This window comes from Ylistrum balloti, unplaced genomic scaffold, assembly GCF_031769215.1.
Source record: "Ylistrum balloti isolate Yb309-2 unplaced genomic scaffold, AGI_CSIRO_Ybal_v1 Utg369668, whole genome shotgun sequence".
In the NCBI taxonomy this organism is placed as follows: Eukaryota; Metazoa; Mollusca; class Bivalvia; order Pectinida; family Pectinidae; genus Ylistrum; species Ylistrum balloti.
In genome coordinates this window covers 2,459,367-2,481,466 of record NW_026781915.1, presented here as the reverse complement: position 1 = coordinate 2,481,466, position 22,100 = coordinate 2,459,367, and the positions used below count along the sequence as shown (strand labels likewise).

Here is a 22,100-nt window from a genome sequence, read left to right as displayed (position 1 = left end):
CTTCCATATGTTAAATAACATGCACAAATGACGCACAAGTATTGGCAAATCCCATATATATATATATTTTATTTCACAAAGATGTAATAATGACAATATCCGAAACCAGAATAACTGGAATTCCTTACTGCAGTGTTTTTTTCATTGTCGTTCTTTCTCTAGCTACATCGATATTGATTTTCCTCTCTATATTCATCAAGACTGAAACTAAAGAATCCAGAAACCATTACTTTCAGAAAATATTATTTTATCCATTTTGGAGGGCAAATTAAGATCTGCAGCAACCACTATTGTGATTACATACTTTGTACTAACATTAATATTTATTACCATAGTTGTCGCCCTTTATTTGTTACAGTAATTTTTAAACTAACTTCGATTGTTACAACGCGTATTATTGCACTGTTTTCTATCTTATATGACAAATAACGTGATAAATCTAACAAGACAATACATGATGTACCCTGAAGAACGACTCACAAAACATTTATCATCCAGAAACACATCGTATCACTTTTTTCACTTTTTATTTTGCAATTGAATACAAAATGGGAATCACGTTAACACATTTACTATTTCTACTGCAAACAGTAGCTTGTTGTTGTCATTTTAAACTCGTGATTATCCATGTGATAATAGAAATGATTGTCCGTCAGTGAGTTTGACCAAGAAAATGATGACACGACAATGGGATCCTTAAAAAAAGACATGTATTCTTTGAAGTAGTCGAATCAATCTAAAGGTATATAACGTTTTAATAAAAAAATGAGTGGATGACAAAAATATGGAAATGATTTTGATACAAAAGTTTTTTTTTTGTTTTTTTTTTTTTTAAATGTATTCGACATTTGAACGTACTTTATGAGGCAAAATGTTTAAATAGAAAATAATATTAATCTAGGAATATTTGACTAATCTATTCTATACCATTAAACGTTTAAAGAAATATAACTATATGAAACAATATAAACGCAGTAATCAACGACAAATGACAAAGTGCTTATCTACATCATCAGTTTATTATATGAATACCATAGAAAGCTTCTTTAAAGAACGCGAAAAACATACACATGCTGCATTGGATTCAGTTTCAGGGCGGATAAGTAAAAATCAGTTAAATGTCCGACTTCCAACAATATCTTTTTTTATCCCCGTGTCACGATTTGCGTTAAAGATACGTTGTTGTGTCACAAGTTCATTGTCTACGCTCCGATGGTAGCTTCTTCTCTGATGCCTTTACTATTAATTGTATATTTATGGGCAAGGAACTCGGGTTTGAAATTTCACAGTGTACATCAAAATGGACAGCACATAATTACATACTTGTTCAGGCTATCCGATTTCTTTTTTGCAGAAGTATCCTAGTAATTACGACAATTATTAATGTAACACTTTATCAGAAGGCACTCAGTCCAATATAACCAATACTGTTTTGGTGTGTTTTATACTTTATATCCAGTCATTTATAATCATTAATTAATCATGTAGATGAGTTACTACAAACATCTTTTTAGAAAAGAAAATATCTCCACTGTGGAGCCCTTTGTCAGAATTAACGGAAATACGAGTCATAATCTGGTGCGTATTTACGTCATAACTACTGATGCAAATGAAAACAATTCTCTGCTTTTCCAATATGTCTATAAAAAACTAAAATCAACTCGTTGCATTTGGCAGTCCCTCCGCCAACGTCTCATGCAGACAGATATACTGGTCCTGAAACACAGAAATGCACACATCGAATCTTCTCTTTATTCATAACACAGATTTAATTACTTTTCCGATCATTTTCAGGAATAATCAATAAACTCTGACATTGTTGTAAAAGAAACCAAGCACAATATACACATGTACTTATATAAAATTCCTATAATTCACTGCCACATTTACATAATATCTAATTCATTCTACATATAACAAACTTAACTGATATCCTGACTTACCACTATATATACCATATCAACTATACTAATATCCATACTTACCACCATGTATACCAAATCACCTTCAATTAAATTCGGATTTGCCACTACATATACTAGGTTATTAATGCTTACATCCAAACTTATCGTTATTTATCCCAATGATATCCACACTTACCACCATGTGTATACTATATAAACTATGAAAATAACAACATTTACCACTATTTACACCATTTCAACTATATTGATATCTATACTTATGTCTGCACCACACCAAACATACTATTATGATACTAGATACTAAAAGCAATCCTCAAATCTACATTAGCTAATCTCTGTGTTAGAGATATTCACGAAGACACTTACCAAAGTCTGTATCATGTTCATTCGGTCTTTCCGCATCTTAAGTGTATACTCGTACACATCCAGAGAGGTTGCGTATCGAGCGTGTTTCCATAGCGCATCCAAGGCAATATAGGTGCCAGTCCTCCCTACTCCGGCGCTACAACACAGAAACGAGCGGATATCTGACGAGAAGATTGTGATGTATAATGATAATGTTAACTTGTAGTGATATCACAATTTTCAATTTTTCTCCCCACTTCATCTATGTTTAGCTGAAAACAAAACGTAAATGAGAATGTATATGAAACGAACATTTACTATTCACGGCTTTCTAAACTTCATCGATGTTTATATTTTTGTCTTGTTGGAAACAAAATCACGTGTTTTGTCAGTTGATTTTCGTTTTCTTTCTGTAGCAACCTCGAATACGACATACAGACACAGTATCATTTCTTAGCATCTACCTTTGGCACTTGTCACTACCTCATGGGTATATGTTCACTGGTGAAAGACTAATACTGCAGAAGAATTAATTTCAACATACTCGATGATCATTAGCAAACCGCAAGGTGTCGTTAGTGTTTAACAGATTCTCAGTTTCAAAATATGACATTTCTTTAGTTGGCCTAGTATTGTATGACAATTGTTGTGAATGAAGCGGAATTGGTTTATCTTTCTTACGTCCATGGTTTTACCGCCCTGTATATCACCAAACGTTTATTTTTCTTTGCTCATATTTCGGGTTTTAATTCGTTCATGATGTATTAGGATTTTCGGATTGTTACCTGCAATGAACGACATCTGGACCTTGCAGTGGTGTTTCGATATTTGTTGAAGTGCTATGGAATCTGAGTAGCTGCTCGACGGTTGGGGTGCCGTGATCAGGCCAGGTAGTGAAGTGTAACTGGTGTATTGTCCTGGACATGGTCTCATCCTGTTAAGAAATCGATCATACAACATGATTAACTGTAACGGAGTAAATTCCGCCGTAAAAAAACCATTCTCTAAATGGTTTGACTCAATTATTTTTTTTATCTTATCAAAAACAGGAAAATCAAATACTTCGCAAAAGATATATCATCTTATTATCTCAAAAAATCATCACTTCAACAGAATGTATTATTTTTTTTATATGCAAAATGAAAAACAGTCAGGAGTATTTATGTCTTGAATGGTTTCCTGGATTTGGTATTTTTGAGGTTTTTGCGAATGAAATATATCAAACATCAAAGCAACAAATATTTGGCAGTGGTTGAATGAGCCAATTAGTGACTGATGGGAGCCTATTTGTGAAAACTGAAAAAAGTAACCCAGTACGTCTCAAGAAATAGTGATAACATAAACGGTTAAAAGCAAACAGACTACGGTTTGAACGATTTGAACTGTCCGCTGTCTGGTATGGAGAGTTACACATGCAAATTCAGAGAAACTATATGGAGGACACCTTTGTATAATTATCGAATTTCTGGTTGACAATATCTTCGTTGTTTTTGTTGGAAGGAATATTTCAGCATACCTTTGGGAACAAACTGTGCCCCTCTCTTTGCTGACTTGTGTTTGTTTCCATAAGAGGGTGACAATAATTTTGCGAGAAAAAAAACATTTTTAGATCTATTGATATATCTTGACTTTCCATGATAAATAATTAATTTGTCCTTTATACATTTCTAACAGAATTGAAAATCAGGGACACGACAGACTCTTCAACATCGACTTCTTACCTTAATCCTTTCTAATAATGGAATAAACAGGGACAGCTTTAAACCAAATTGTATGGTAGGCATGATTTTGTTTCCAATTTCCTCATTGTGATTATCCATTTCTGGATACCATACCATTATTATCATTAAGATGCCACGTATGATTCGATACTCAAGTGATTTCTCAATATTTCCATGCAAAAAGTCGATAACTGACAGATAAATTTACAACACATGGATTAGAGAAATGCAGAATAATCAGCATTACGGGGAAGTTTAACAGTCGTCCGTCAAAACTATCCCTTGTGCCATATGACCTAGGACTGTTCCGATGTTTGTTCACCTGTGACTCCGTTTTTTTAACCTTGTTCTCCCTGTGAGGAACTCGATATCATCTACATAGGTTGATAAAGATTTACATGACAGGTGTCGTAAATACACCAGAACACCTGTCTTATTCTCCTACTATTTTCCAGTGATGCTCGTGTTGATCTTTCTTTTGTTCAAATTTTTCGAAAGGTTAATTGAATTTGACTTCAATCAATTAATATGAATTATTATTCTGTTCTCATATCGGTATTGATTTTGTTGTTGTTTTTTAGCATATATCACTTGATGTGGGGCATTGGCTGAGAACAGTGTGGACTTATCGTCAGGTAGGAAGCAATGGTAGGGTATAAGACAGTGGTTTGCTACATAGCAGTAGTGTCAGTGGTTGAATACTGGACAATGGTTGAAGATGGGACTGGTTGGATTGAATATTGGACAGTCATTGAATACTTGACAATGGCTGTTGATGAAATGTGATTGGGTACGGGAAATTCATTTGGTATGGGATAGTGGTTGGGTGTGAGCTTACCTGGGCACGATGTAGTTGTATCTCACGAACAGTAAAACTGGTCCCCTTCTTTTCGTTCATCGTTTTGACTACATACGTTCCATACTGGCCGGTCTCTGACACATTAGGCCAGTACTGGTGACATTTCGACTGTGTCAAACATATACATTTTATTATACTGAAAAATCTTATTTTGCATTCGAAATTGATCAACATTAAAATAAAAAAAAATGATGTCAATAATTCGATTGCAAATATGGTTATGAAGGTAAGCGAAAAGAAGATTATGCAAGAGATTGTGTTTGTGATAGTCAAATAAAAAATATTGGATGATAGAGGGTGTTTTCTATATCTTTTTGGTTTAGATAATCAAAAACCTTACACAACACAGAAAGCAATGTTCGTGAACAAATAAAGGTCATTTAAGAAATTCTGATAGATCAGTGAAGTCATTGTTTCGAACACGTTCGTAGAAAGATTTACGATGTGAGGGAAATAAATAATTTTGAAACGCTAATATCACGGTATTGTGACTTTTATACTTTATGTGTTACCATTTGGATTTTGTGTCGAAAGTTGTTCATTGAAATTAACAGGTAAACTTAAATAATATCTTTCTACGCATGAATCTGTTTTAAAAATGAGAAAATCAACAACAGTGATATAAATCCTACCCTGCTCTTTTCCATAATATTCGCCAACATCATCACTTTCCCACAATTGTTTTCCCATATCATCCGCCAAAAGTCAGCCACCGTGTCGGGCTTGGGTCCTGTAATAAACATAGAAACTGTCGTATGAGGAGATGAAACCAAATCAATACACAATGGAGTAATTCAATTATATCCACGTCAGTTGTAGATGTTATGAAATATAATGATTAAGCAGAGAGACGATTGAAGTCATATGGTGTTTAAAGTATTATCTATGTGTATTTCGGAAGTGTTCTACACAAACCTTGGGTAGCAATGTACTGTCGTTCACTGTCCATGCCCTGTAAAACAATTTCAACATTTAAAAAAACTTTATACTGCATGTATGCCGTACGATGAGGACCTTATATCAATGCTAGTTAGTGTGTTAAAATAAGCAGTTCGTGAAAATCGTTATTTGCATAAGAAATTGGATGTAAAGTCGAAGAAATGTCATCAGATACGTTACGAAACCATGTGTCTCTAATGTGTTAGTCATACCAAGACTTTCACGCTAGGAAGTTAAAGTTCCTCCTGCGGAAACAGCCAGCATCTGATAGTAGACAATACATGTAACTTTTCAATAACTCTTTAGAAATGCCTTCAATACGAATACCTTTTATTAAATTTATGCTTTAAACTTATCTTCCGAACGATTTGATTATGTAAATGTTGTTTTGCTACGACAAATACACCCAATATGATAACGAATTATTTATGCATATCCAACTTACGTCAATGAAGCTTGCGTTGATATAATCATTTTCTCCGTTTTCATCCTCCAGGACAACTCTTGAATGATCATCTGCATTTATGGAATGCATTAAAATGATTTAATCACATGTATCATCTCTAAACTATAACTAACTAAATACTGACCAGAAAACCGTCGCAATCAAGACATATTTTGTTAAACCCTTTCTCAACCTGATTCGATCCAAAGAACAACAAAAATTTTGTTTATGCATTATCATACAAATATCTTCAAGATAAACAACCTTACCTGTTATAGATGTGTACGAAGTTGTTTCAAGTATCAGACATTTAGATGACAAATACGTATCGATACACGAAACTTACATGGAAGAATGTTTCGAAATCTGTTCTTTGCTTTGTTTTCTGGCCTTTTGCCTTCTTCCACCGGGTGCTGACGACCTTCTGGTAAATTCTAAACATAGAGCATTAGGTTCTTCATCTCTGACTATGAATTTTGGCTTACTCACATATCTTTACATAAATTGGACAAATATTAAGATGCCACGGCTGACATCCCAAGATTTGTCTCCGATCTGAGGACATTGGCCAAACATGTTTTTGAAGAAAAAACACTGATGAAAATGCATTATCCTTACATGGAGCACAGAACTTACATACTTTACTTATTTATTTATTCATTATTTCGGGAGCCGAGGTGATGATTAAGGATCAACATCCCTATTTTCGATTTTAATTAACAAATAAATACTTTTTAACGTAAAGGTAAATATTGAAACCACGTTTTTCTCATTCTGTTGAAAATACTGATCAACAGCAATGTTCGAACTCTGTTACCACTGAAGGCAAACACAAAAATTTTAATTAACTTGATACGCCCCATATTGCTCTTGTTCAATAAAATAGAAATACATAAACGAAAAATATAATTTCATGGAAATACAAATGCAGTATTTGGTTTTACCAGCAGCTGGTTATAACCTTTACGGTTTTACAGAAATCGCATATTTTGTCCTAGTTTTATTTACTTTTAGTTTTGATTACGAATACGTTTACATGGTGTATATTCTTGTTGTTATCTGTTAATAAAACCATTCTTTTTATTGAAGAATGTAATTGATAATAAATTTTAGGTGAATGATTGGAACCGTATTGATTATAAAATGTATACAACATAAAAGAAAAAAAAAGAAATTAGAAAAGAAATTCTTATGTACTTTACCATTTACCTTAAATTCGTTTGCCAAATTTCCGAACTGCTTTTTATCTTTAATAGTAGTAACAAATCCTGACAGTACAATTCTTGTTCCTGCAATTTCAGGTATCATAAATCCGTAAGTCGTTGCTACTGGCATGTCCGAGTTCTTGTCGGTTCCCGACCTCGCTGCCAGTGATATGGACCCCATACCAGTCTGTCCGACGTCACCAGTTGGATAATCTTCATCATTGTCGTCTTCATTGTCTTCGTCGGCATCCATCTCTTCTTTCAAGACGAAAATTTCCGTTGGTTCAACTACAGGCTCGGGTTTTTCATCTGCCGAATTGAGTTGATTGTCAACAAGCGTAGCTTGATCATCTGTCGGCAAGTCTTCCATTGATGTCCCCATTTTACTTTGTTTGCCGTCATCAGCTTTTATGTCCGGATTCGGAACACTTCCTCCAACTGGTCGAAAGTACAGATCATACAGTGGTGATACTTCAAAGAATTAATGTTTATGAAGAAAATACAATTGTTATGCTTCGCTATTTCGTGACTTACTTTCATATCAATGATAAAGACACATGTTTGAAATATTTCTATCTAAAGAACAATAGAACATTGACCATGAATTTCAACAGAAGTCATAACACAGCTAATGAAAAAACATCAACCTTGACTAGTACTTAAAAACTTAACTTAAGACTGCATTTACACAAGGCATAATTAACGTTCAACGGTGCAACTTCACTGGATCAGTGAATTAAGTGAAAAGACACCGTAAACGTCCGGAAAGACATAACAGTTGAAAGCGCATGTTTAGAATAATTATCCTGTGCCATACTTAAATGATGGATTATCTTTGAACCCCGTAATAGATAATATGTACAAGATGTACAAAATGTTATATAAGCACGATTCTATCTGTTGCTTACTAGATAAGCGATTTTAAACTGTTTTGATAGCAAAACAATAAATTCTAAAGATTACATGCGATCATAAACATGCATTTACGGCTTCGATTCTGCGATAATCAAGCATTACTCCATAACCATCAATATGGATGATTTCTTTACATAATATAAACGTTTGCATTTCATCTCGTGTAAATGTGTACCTTTAAGGTTCACATTTGTTCAAATACAGAGTTTGTTTGTAACATTAATAACAAAAAGTCCATGGAAATGTTAATTTAATGATGACGCTAACATATATTTTACATTCTCCAATACTTGGGTGGTCGGGTGGAGCAGTAGTATTGTTCTTGCCTTGATTAATATAAGCTGTTAGCTGGTTTGACAATTGTTCTTAAAGAGAAAAAACTGGCATGTTACACATCGTGTTGGTAATGGTATACTCACCTTTAACAGCATGTTCCTCAATATCAATTCCCACTGCGGTCATTTTCTTTTCCTTTAATGTCCGTCTGTAAAACAAAGGATTTTTTTGGTGAGCGATGTCATTACGCCCAGCTTGTGTACATCATAATAAAAAGGAAGAATCCCCAGTAATTTAAATTTTCAACAGGGGTCGGCATTACTAAATCTTTCCGTGTTTATAATTTTTTGTTAGTTTTTCCTGAAGAAACGACATAAGGATTTTTCTCAAATCTGTTCTTTTTACATTACAATATAAACACACATGGTTGGAATTGTTTTGGAAATTTTCCAATACAAAATCTAAAAATCAAGATATAAGGCATCAATACAGAGAAGATTTTATATTTGCTTTTTTGGCAACTTTGAAAATTACCCCTTTGAAAATGCTCCTTCTGTTTTTTTGATAATAAACAGTACAGCAAGTATGCATATTTATATCAACACATACTGGAATCGTTGTTAACACGACCATATATAACCAAGCACATGTTCACTAACCCACACTTATCTACTATCCTGCATTGCCATTCAGGAATTGTTACGTTCTCGTTGGAAAATTATGGTTAAGGAAATCAGATAATCTAAGCATTTCACAAGTGCCGTAAATACGTTCCATTCATTTTATACATAAACACAAAACTGCATAATTAATAAAAACGAATAAAATATTTTCTGCATTTGTAAAAGTAATTGATGTTATCGAAATCGTAATGTGATTTCATCGAAAGACAAATACACTATAGAGACTTAAGTCCTAGTTCTGTCATTTTCCTTGGAACATTTGTAATAACATAAGAATTAAAAGAATAGTAATGACAATATTTCAACGTCGACTTAAATGTAGTCTCGAAAACAGATATTATTCGATATAAAACAATATTGAAGCTACTGATACCGTCTTAGACAGCACAACACCGCCAAAAAGGCAAGCAAGAACAGAATCCCCGCAATGACGTAGAGCACTAGATTGGTTTGCTCAGCCCAATGATCTCGAAAAAATAACAAAAATAAAATAAAAACAAAGCAAAAATAATAGAATGTAGAAACGTGATTCATTACTGTGAAATGAACTTTAGTGCAAGTCATCATGGTTTGCTTGATTATAGTGATGGTTCTTATTTACTTCTCTCACAATAGGAGACATTGTAATTAATTCACCAAATGAAGAAAGATTAGAAATCAGAGTTCTGTATTGAAGTATCATAAAATGTTTCCAATGTGTATATACACTTAAACGTCATGGCATTAATCACTATCGATTTTTTAGTTTCAATTATTGTTTATTATTTCTGCTAATTATAATTTTTTTTGCCAATTTGTCTTTGATTCTACCATCGGCTAATCTCAGTACCACCGGGTCTGTACATGCATGTCCCTGATATCCAGATTTACAGCCAGACGTACAGGAAGAGTTAAATCGGTCACATTCCTGATTGACACAATTCTCCGAGCACAATGACTGACATCCTTCACCGTATCTTGTCGGAGGACATGCTGAATCAATTAGATGAAATGCTTGTAAGGCAAGTATCAAGATTTATTTTCCGCTCATCTTAGGTAATAATTTACATTGTATGAGTATTACTTGAATCTAGTGCGATTGCATTTAGGATCTGTTTACAAAACAACAAACAACAAGAAGAAAATACCAATTATTATCCAAATTCAAATTCAATAAAACTAGAGCCAAATATGAACAAAAGAAAAAATTACACGGGGGCTCCTGCAAAAGTACAAGGAAAATAGGTACAGTTGTCTCGGAAGAGTAAGCGTCTTTTGTTTCATCGACGACAACTGCCATGTAAATCTTGAAACGGAACCAACAGTCAAACTTAAGTTTCATACCGCACAAATTATTTACCTTTACATTTTTACTTCAAAATTGCTCAAGCACAATGTATTGTTTTGTTTTTTGTTTTTTTGTTTTTTTTGGTTTGTGTTTCTTTTCTTTAGTTTTTGTTGTTGTTTTTTAAAATATACTTTTCTAATAAGAATTAAAGCAGTTACTTAGGCAATGTCATGCCACTATCCATAATACTGCAATTACTGTGTTGTCATCTTAAACATGTTGTATAATGAATATCGGCCAATATCATAGCCTTAAGACATACAGCTGCTTATAGAACATTCGACTGTATCACTCTGTAGTGTTCAGCCATATTTGATTCCAAATAATCAAACCTTCTATTATGGATCTTCATAAAAAGAGCATTGCATTGCATTCTTCGTTAAATTCTACCATAATCCTAACATATTGATTAGTTAACCGGTGATTAGTATACTGCCTAGCTTATTAAATCGCAGTATAGTTTGTGTATAAATCGTTGCCTACCATCAGTACATTGTAGTCCACTCCAGCCGGTGTTACAAAGTCCGTTAGGACACAAACCCGTAACAGGATTACATATGGCGTCCTGATGGCAATTGCCACACCTTGTTGAGCAATCCTGGCCATACCACCAATTATTACACGCTGGAAAAAATGCAAATGTTTTTAATCAGGGTTGTTCTCGTGGTAGGATCCCATGGTAGGGTCATATAAAGAAGGTAGTTATATAAACATGACTGAAAAGGTCATAAGCATCCCAGTTTGATCATTGCAGTGAAGTATCTTTGTTTCTGTCCTCTTCAAAGTAAAAAGATATTAAAACATTCCTACAGTATTTCATTAAAAATTTAAGACCAGTGTTAAAGTTATCGGATTATCTGATCGTAGTAGCCAATAGTTTAAAGTGGCAGGTACGTTACATAATATGCTTGCAATTGCAAAGTTGAAGTTGAAGTAGAAAACAGAAAGACTAGGGTTCTTTTGTATCTGCACTTCTACGAGATGTCAAAACATATGTTTATATATATATATGACTAAATTCTTACCTCACCTTTTCTCATTGTACAGTTATACTACCCGATACTTACTTGCGATACAAGTTAGACCAGTATAGCCTGGCGAACATCCGGAAGGGCACACACCAGACATGTGATCACATGGTACGTCAGCATAACACGCTCCACATATCCACGTACACGATGGACCGTAGGTACCATTGCGACAGACTGAAAGAAGCACTTGGCAAGAATATATTACAGAAACCAGTTCAACCGTTTTGAGGAGGAAAATGTACTGTACTGTAATCGGTATTACAACACAACATCGCTGTCAAATTCTAAATGATTATCAAAGATATACAACGTTTGTAACAGTATGTTAAAAGTAAAAGATAAAATCATATTTAAAAGCAGCTCTTGTTTTCACATCATTTTGTCTTTATGATAAAAGTTGAAATTTTCTTTCTTAAGTATCTTATATAATTTATCCTTTTACCACAAACGCGTCATCGTGTCTCATTCACTTGAAGAAAAAAGTCCTACATAGGGCTCGTGATTGTTCGAATAAGAACGCTCTTTAGAATCCATAATTTCTTTCTTCAAGTTAAAAATAATCCACTATTTACCTTCATTACAAGACACTCCTGTCCATCCTGATAAACATCCGGTAGGGGGACATACACCATCCGGGTCCACAGGATTACAATAGCCGTTTAGACAGTTGCATTTCTTCTGACAGTTGTAGGAATATGTACCGAGTGGACAGACTGACAGCCAAATTAAACAGTTCCAAAGAGTAAAATATGCACACAGAATGTATAAAAATTGTTGTAGGTCAAATTATGAAAATAATTGACAAAAGGTATATATGCGATCAGATATTCTATTTTCTTGGCCAGATGGGCTCCAGTTCTTATTTATAGCTGTTGTTGACGCTTTAAATTGTTCCATTCATGAACCGTTTAAGAATACCAAAAATAAATTGCATCATTAATATAACCGACATCTCAAAAGCTAGACAAATCTGCAAAGATATTACATTGTTGGTAGGTGTTTCGGGTGGTTAATCCCTTAACATGTTTAGCATTGACGGTCAAAAGTGCCTCTAGATACTTACGGTCACTACAGGCGGAGCCTGTCCATCCTACGTCACACTCGCCTCGCGGACACGTGCCTGCGACTGGGTCACAAGACACATTGTTTCTACAGTTACATATCTGTTTGCAATCTTCTCCATAGTTACCAGGGTTACATGCTTCAGAAAAACACGAATGAAAGGAATATTAATGTAGGATTTTTGCTGTTGTACCAAACGACTGTGTAAATGCAAAATTTAAAAGCAATACGAAGAAGAAAAACTAAACAAGTTACATTTCAAAATATAACGACGCAAGAAAATAAAACAACAACTATAAAATGAATTAAAAAAAGAACTAGTCATCTGATATCGTGAAACGTTGTTGGACAGTTCATACTTTCCCTGTTACCTTGGCTTCAAAATTCAGAACTCGACTTAGTTAAATGGATAGACATTTGTGATTTGATATATATTTCTATGTAGAAGTGAAAGACCACAACTTCTCTCTTATTCTCGCGTTCTTAGCTAAATGATATTTTACCTGTTTTACATAGCAGCCCTGTCCATCCAGGTTCACAGGAACTGGGACAAACTCCGGACTTGTGGTCACAAATCACGGAGTTTTTACAGGCCCCACATATCTGGTCGCAATTGACTCCATATGTTCCATCATTACATGCTGTTCAATGTATATGTTATACAAATAAATTAGTTAGGTCAATGGTGTTGGTCAAAATGAGATTTATATGAAATTAAAGATGCCTTGTTCCGTACTTAATTGTTAATTACATATATAATTTAGATTCTAATTATAACTGCTCGAAGCTTATCTAATAAAATATGAGAAACTCCAACTCAACAATGTGTACCTATTACCAGAACTGACCTTCCATGCACATAGGTTGTTGAAATCCAACCTCACAGTCGTCAGGGCAACTACCATTAATATGGTGACATGGTGTTCCCATCAGACAGTAACCACACTGCTTTGTACAGTCGGCTCCAAAAGATGATGCATTACATACTGAATTGGAAGAAAGGGTCGGTAAGATCGATGCATTAGAACAACAAGGAAACAGTTTAGATTAAATACAAACAAAAATGAAAAAAAAATCTATTTGTTTTTTTATTTTTTAGTAAAGTTTTCAACCATCAAGTTAAAGTTTCTATAATAATTTTCTCCATGACAATCACCTGCAATTAATGCATTTAAACTCTCTTTGATCATCTTTCAAAGTCTTCCGTAGCTTGAATACGACAATGTTACAAATGTTATACATTCATTAAAGATGATCAACTTGATGAAATTGTTGGTAATCGTGTCTCCATACAATTAATTTTTTTCTGTTTATCTCCCTATCATCAATTTCCCCTTCATCCATTTCCCTTACAATTCTGTTTCGCACGCTTTCTTGTTCCATTACATTTTTCTACACTTCCGGTCCAGATCTTCATGGAATAACCACATCGTGAAAAAACAGTTCTGAACAGTTATCTTAATTAAAGGAATATAGTTCATGTTGTTCTGGACTCCTATGAAAATGTGGTATTCACATGATAAGTCTTTATTATAACTATTTAAGGGCATGTAATGTTAGTTTTCAGGGAGAAATTAATTGATTTTAATAAATACAACATTTTTTTACTTATAAAAAAATAGTTATACCTTAGAGAAGGGCTAGATGATTTTGAAAAAAAATCACACAAATGAAGAGCACATTTCAATACAATACAATAAGATACAATAGAGCCACACAGTGAATAGAAGTCAATTTTACTTTTCCTTGTTCCGTTCGAAAACTGGAAAGGAAACTATGGAACTATTTTAACTGTTTTGTGTTTGTGTTTTCTCCATTGTAATAATAGTAGATATTTTATACAGTACCTTGACTACATGAAGGGCCCTGCCATCCTGCATCACAGCCGGCATTTTCAATACACAGGCCATCACTAGGTTGGCAACCATCAACTAAACAGTGACACGTCATCGAACAGTTTTCACCAAACTGACCAGGAAGGCACACTGATTAAAAACCAAATCCTTAATTTCATTAAACAATTTCGCACAATAAATATTCCTTTTTTTTAATGAAAAAAAAATGGTAGCGATATTATTTTTTAAAGTCAGCTTCCTGAGTTTTTCAGGCACATCAATAATTGATACTTTAATTTGACAGTGTATGACCTCTATACACTTAGTAAATTTACCTTTACAACAAGATGGTCACTTCCACCTAAACTTACCTTCACTATATTATAACATGTGTCTTACACATATCTAAGCTTAATTCAAAACACGAAGATGACTATAACCAGTATGAAACATGTTCACACGTACCTTTACTACATGATAGTCTTCTGTGTCTATTTTGACAACCGTCTCAACTTACCTTCACTACACGATGGTCCCCTATAGCAAATCTGATACAAATATTAACTTACCTTCACTACACGATGGTCCCCTATAGCCCATTTGACAGACTTCTATGTCGCACTTGCCGGTGACATAATGACAGCTACCAAACATGCAGAAACAAAGTTGAGAACAATTTTCACCAAAAGTTCCTGTTGAACACTCTGAAAAGTAAGAAAGCTCCACTTGAACTGGATATCATTTGACGAATGTCACATCTAAATGATTTATAGAAGTTTGAATAAGTTGTCAAAATATAAAAATCAAAGAAAAAATAGATGTCATACAATGACACTTTTTGGCAATGCGAGCGATATTGTGAATGTTGTAAAATACCAGTTGTTTGAGTTATTTAGTTTGTATTGATTATCAACAGGTTTAGATAATGAAAGTCGACATTCATTCAATTATCATGATAACATCAGAATAGCCGATAGCTTCGGCCTTATTATTAAAAAAATATCATCATACAGTATCGATGTGGTTTTTCATACTTGAAATGTAAAACACCTAATCACACTTATGTGCATATCCACACACATACTCACCTGTGTCACATTTGTCGCCTTGGTAGCCAGGTCCACATCCATTAGAGCAAACGCCGTCCACGTGGTAGCATGTCTCATTATCCTTACAGTGACCGCACGTGCTCAGACAGTTACGTCCATACTTGTACATTTCACACTCTGTAATAATCATGAGATAAAAACTCAGAGATGGCGAAAAATTATGATGCAAATGTTGACATTAACCCTTCAGAATTCGAAAGCAAGTCTTTCAGAATGGTTAATTTATTTCAAAGCAAATGTCATTTTAAAGATAAGCACTCATTTATAACCATAAATATCATATCTATTAATCTGGAATATGCTCTGTTTATCAACGAATCATATAAAGTAAAACACATTATATATCAAATTGAAAACTATACTGTTTCCAAGTTATTCATGAGTGATTATCCTGTTGATTGATATTCAATAATCTTACTTTCATTGCAGAATAATGTCTGCCAGCCTTGTTCGCAGCCATTGTAACAATACTCAAAGGGACAACTTTCATTGTTAACACAGTGGCAAGTTTCATTGCAATTGTACGAAAATTTATTCCAGGCACAATCTGAAAATTTTCAAAGGGATACAAGATTAGTATTCAATATTTAAGTGAACATTTGAAATAAGGCTGACAAATCACGAAAAAGCGCTTAGGTAATATTAAGTTACTGCTTAAACTGAAACAAAACTATTCACAAAACTATATTGTGTTTCAATGAGATTTTGTAAGAAAATGAAGAGTCTCTTCATGACACTGCGTTCTACAAGACGTTGATTTTTTATTGGTATTATGTATTAAAAATTTGCTTGTTGATAGGAATATAATATATACTACCACCGAGTGGGTTCATCAGAAGAGTTTATAAAAAAGTGTATAAGTTAATAAAGTATTAGGATGAATATCTGAATACATGTAACACTCTTTCACTTGCTAATTTTCGAGTTTGCATAATCTTATATACATTGTTGCAAAGTCATTCACATATTAATATCACGTATTTGGTTTTGTGAACGAACACGATAATAGTAATGAGTCAGTTGTGTGTATACAGTCAATACTACAATGACATCAATCATGAAGTAAAAGCTTATACACACTATCACTGCAAGTTAATCCCATCCATCCTCTATCACAGTCGCCATTCGGACAATATCCGCTGACCGGATCACATGTTCCGTTTGGAAGACAGTTACAACTCCCAGTGCAGTTCATACCAAACGTACCAGCTGGACAGGCTGTCAGTGGAGGAAGAGTATTTTTTATACGAATATAATCAGATAGCATTTCTTACTACAAAACGTATTTTTACACAAAGCATTCATTTACATTGTAATTGTTACTCCTTTTGTACTGCTTGAAAATTATTTTTATCATCGTCCCCTTCAACATTTACGTCACAATAATATCATTTTGTGGTGCAATTAGTGTAATAGTACAACTACATTTATTTGAACTGTCATTTAAAAAGTATTTTGTTAATAAATTAAATTGTCAAACGTGGAATAAAAATATGGATCAGTGTTAAATTTCGGTGTAATTGATTTTAAAATTTCGTTATAAAGATTCATATTTACTAACGTGTACTGCACATTGGGCCACTCCAGCCTGGTGAGCACAGTCCAGGGCAATAACCAGTTACATGATCACACGTACTGTTGTAGCATTCACCACAAGTAAGGTTACAGCCAGGGCCGTACATGTTAGTATCACAAACTAAAAAGAAACAGTTCAAGTTAAGAAGTCACAGCATACTATTTCATACATGCAAAATATGAAAATAATAAATAATAATAAAAATACCCTCCCCTAGAACTAAAAAAGTCTTCGTTAACAAGAAATTAAAAACCAAAATCTCTGTTATAACATCATTACAGATATAACGTTAAATTCGTCATTATATTTTTACATTTGTGTACCTGATGTAAAATTTGTCCACTATTCATTTCTAAAGGCATTTGACCATTTAGTTCTCCATTTATTGTCTTGTCTAGCCAGATTCGCATATGGATTATTGCACCTATTCTGACTAAATAGACTGTCTAAGTTCGGATAATATTTTTTTCTTAATTTGCATCAGAAACATTGAACTGCATGGAGAATTGCTTTTACGTGTGTGGTTACGATATTCCATGACAAGGCTTAACGAAACGAAACTTAATGGTGTTAAAACCTTCATGACACATGTCCAATTTCCATCCATCCATACATAAACCTCCAGGACATATTCCGGTCATTGGATCACAAGTATAATTGAGGCAATTGCATGAGTAATTGCAAGACGGTCCAAACGTCCATTCATCACATGCTGAAAATACGCAGTATAGAGATAGATAACAGTTTGTTTTTGTCACATTTTTAGGCTTTATGAGAATCTAACGAAAGATAAGAGCAGCTCCTGAACATTAAGGATTTTCACATTGTAAATGACACCCCGAGGTCCTAATTCAACCCTTGACGCTTTTTTATGAGTTGCTGTTGTTCAGACAGGCGTATCGAAAAAAACTCATCTGGAAAGTAATCTATGTCAGTACAATTATTTTAAAGAGAAGTAACATGATAAACACTATGTAAGATCAACGTGATGTTTTCATATCCAAACATTGGATACACTGAAGTCAAAATATCAGGAGGTGTAGTTTTGTTTCTATGTAGCATATGTCCATTTTTACACGGACAACGACGTCACACTATTCTGCACTTACGTTGGTTACAATGCATGCCCTGCCATCCAGATTGACACCTGTCCTCCTGACACATCCCCGTAGAGATATTACACGTGTCGATGTCACAGAAACAGGTCTTATTGCAAAAGTCGCCCCAGGTACCGTTCATACAAACTAAAAAGGAACACAGGTTATTATTATTCATATGTCCATCAGTAACTAGCATTGGCGACTTTTGTACTATCAATAATTTATGCTTTGTTTTACAGGCGAGAACAAATAAACGTACCACTTCTACTTAATGAAAAAAACATCGGAAGGATGAAGATTGTCATAGTATATGAGTAAACTTTCGAAGGGATAATTATCTTTGAAAAATACAAATTACTTAATCTTAATTACTTACATATGTCACCTTTTACTTGAGGGTAATGAGCGTCGTGCAGTTTCAAAATCAAAATTGCATGAACTCATTGTTATGAAATTTATTCTTAAAAATGACCCAGAAAGTCACAGACCTGCCATGAAAAGAGAACCCCAAACTACAGGAGTCTGTAAGAATTGTTTCTCTTTTACTAATTCTCCCCAATGATACCAGATTTCTCTTGGTTTACGTTTTTGTGTTCTTTTAGACTGAGAATCATGAGGAGCTATCTAAATTAACATTGTGTCTGTAAAAATCTTCCATTGGTGAAAAAGATCCAAAATATAAACAACATTATAGTACTCGTTTTTCTTAAATTCTATGAATGGTGCGAAACTATTAATGATTTCAATTTTGTTTTGTAATCATGGCGGATGGACGTAACAACCAGTCACTGTTAATAACAGGCAGAGTCTTGCAACAATTTACCTTGATCACATTTGTCTCCAATCAACATTGGCTGACAACCATACACACAAGTCCCATTATCCGGATGGCAAATACCGGACACACAACTTTCCACACAAGAAATATTACAATCCGCACCATAGTATCCGTTCGGACATCCTTTACACAAAAACACATGTTGTTAGATCACCTTATGTGTAATCTGTTAATCAAGTATTCCACATACTTATGATATTACTTATGTTATTGAAATTAATGAGAATAATTACACCTTTAATGTCCCTGAGATGACATACTCTTTAAATTCGCATATATGTACATTACACGATGTGTGACAAATAAGCATTCTATGATATAACTGGATTTCCAACATTTAGGAATATGCATAATTTGTACTTTAAAGTTGTTCTATGGAATATTCCATGATTAGCAAGTATAGATAGAAATATAGCGGCGTTTTTATCTTGCATACCAAACGCCTCCAACTCGCAGAGTTCGATGAACGGAACTGTGTCACCTGGCGCCGTGGTTGGATCTTCATAAAAAACATACTGACCGATGACGAAACAGTCGATGTACTGTATTGTAGGCGGATTAGGACGAGTTTCTTCGTAGCACAGTGTACCAGAGATACCATCCACCATAATCGAAGTATTTGACACGATAAGTCTGAACCCACTCATGCGAGGGGCCTCTGTATTGACAAGTAACAACAATATCCTGATTTAAATGCACTGCCTATGATTTGTGAGGGACTTACATTTAGCATGCGTTGCTGATATTTTAAATGATATTATTGATCGAGAAAGTAAAATTCCTTTACAGCGTAGCAAAACGGATAGAAAACATCAGAGCAATTTATCAGAATATCACGCCATATCAAAATCAATATCTTTAGGACAAAAAAGTGAACAATGTGAAAATATTTGCATTGTTGAGAATATACAGCTATTTCAGAAGGTAAACTATACCTAAGTGTTAGGCTATGTGGAATCGTTAGTTCGAAGTTCACTACAATACATACGATTGATACGATCAATTAATCAATAGTTATTGTAGTGTGATGCATGCATTTTATCGATTCGTCAACTGAACCAAAATAATATATATTCTTATGATATTCTACATATAGTTAATTCACGTACGTAATTTAGAATTGTAGAGATAAATAATGAACAAAACTGCATCATTCAGCCGTTTCGTCCTTGTAGGACTCGTCTGTGATGCTATGGACCTAGATTAGATTTCGAAGCCAAGCAGGCCAAGTAGTAGCGTGAAAATCCAGCTATGGAGTTACACCAGCCCCATAATTTAACACATTTCGTAATGACAGATATATGATAATTTCCATAGAACTGCGGGTTAGGGAAAACATCGAGAACTAATAACCCACCAGCACAGAAATACAGACTTGAAGGTAGTTTGACTACGTCGTAATAGCTTTGACATCAAAGAAAATATGAGGAATAACATCTCATAGTGAATCCGTATTCGTCATGCTTTGTCTATCCTACAACACTGTAGTAGCTACATATATGTTGTTAATCTGTTCATTCATATTTATTGTGACATCTGAGTACCTAAACTAAAGATTGTATCAAAACATAACGTTCCTGCTGTCTCTGCACAAGAGGAGTTTCTCAGCGAATACTACGTATACACATGCAAAAGCTGTAATTTCCAGGTAAAGTTCATTATGTCAGGTCAATATGTCCACAAAATATTTGTAAAGCTAAAAATAGGTGAGGCTTTCGATGTTGGCAATTACATTTTGTCTGTAATGCCTAACATTCCCATCCGTTATTGATAAAGACAAGTGTTTTTTCTGGTTTACATGTTGATAAAAATATTAGGCACAACAGAGTTATATCTGAAATATCGTCTATCGTATCCACGTCACACTTACCTGGCATCAAGTATGAAAAGTCCGTACATGCAGACGATTTTTATCATAATTACCTAATAACGCGTCATCAGCTGAAACAAAACGTAACATCGTACAATCAGCTTTTCAGAAAACTGGTGAATGACGAACAAGTGATTCAAAGATAGTGATGAAGTGTGGAACTTATGTCCATTTCTTAAGTCTGCCTGTAAGATTTTACAATAATCAAAGCTTTTAACATATTATTACATGTTATTGAAAAGCAATTATACGGCTACTGTAATATATTCTACCCGATTAGTTACAGTATTTCTCATACTAGAGTTACGTACAATAATTTTATTCTACCCGATCTGTTCCCGTCTTTCCTATGCTAACGCTTCCATAATTCATACTATCCCATCAGTTACACTAACCTACTCATACAGTTATCGTGTTTTTATACAAACAGATGTATTTCTCCTACTACAGTTACTCTGTTTTTCAATACACTACAATTATCATGTACTACATTTTTGTTATACTACAATTACTCTGTTCTATACATGCATACCGGTCCAGTTACCTGAACTAACCTGCATTAATAGTTGTTGTATTAACTTTCTTATTGTTTACTACCTTGTTGTTAACAACTTTGTAGTTAATACACGAATAAATGCTTGGTTTCTGACTTGTTTAACTTACCTTCTTGTCTGTATGTGATATTAAATCCTTCCAATGTCATCTTTTCTCCTAAGTCAACCATCCAGAACGGATTAGAATCAGTATGGTCAGTATGACTGCATGTTACCACTGTCCAGTCAGATGTGGGATTTCCATCAACAACATTTGCAGCTACATAGGTGAGGTATGTAGAACTCTGTTGAGCTGCCTTATTCAGGGCAACATTCACTGAAACGAATGTCGCGTTAATGAATATTGCATTAGTGAGAATCGTTTAAATGGATATCGTATTAATTGATGTCATGAAAGTGAGTAAAATGATAGTGAATATCGTATGAATGAATGTCGCGTTAGTGAGTAAAGTGTTAGTATAAAGTGAATGTTATATAATGATTAC

General features: G+C 34.1%; 1 protein-coding gene across 1 annotated transcript; it reads right to left on the bottom strand.

The window, feature by feature from the left end:
- Window positions 1-1,656: 1,656 nt before the first annotated feature.
- On the bottom strand, window positions 1,657-21,785 carry LOC132561504 (uncharacterized). Its single transcript, XM_060226204.1, has 24 exons — window positions 21,725-21,785; window positions 19,628-19,849; window positions 19,177-19,314; window positions 18,363-18,497; window positions 17,239-17,373; window positions 15,657-15,794; window positions 15,138-15,272; window positions 14,581-14,718; window positions 13,237-13,374; window positions 12,735-12,872; window positions 12,244-12,384; window positions 11,708-11,845; window positions 10,124-10,285; window positions 9,687-9,780; window positions 8,774-8,838; window positions 7,444-7,910; window positions 6,581-6,668; window positions 6,235-6,305; window positions 5,766-5,802; window positions 5,483-5,580; window positions 4,830-4,958; window positions 3,056-3,204; window positions 2,292-2,427; window positions 1,657-1,716 (listed from the first exon to the last, which is right to left on the bottom strand). Exons 1-24 carry the CDS (start codon window positions 21,783-21,785, stop codon window positions 1,657-1,659), a joined length of 3,213 nt encoding a protein of 1,070 aa, XP_060082187.1.
- Between the last annotated feature and the right edge of the window lie 315 nt (window positions 21,786-22,100).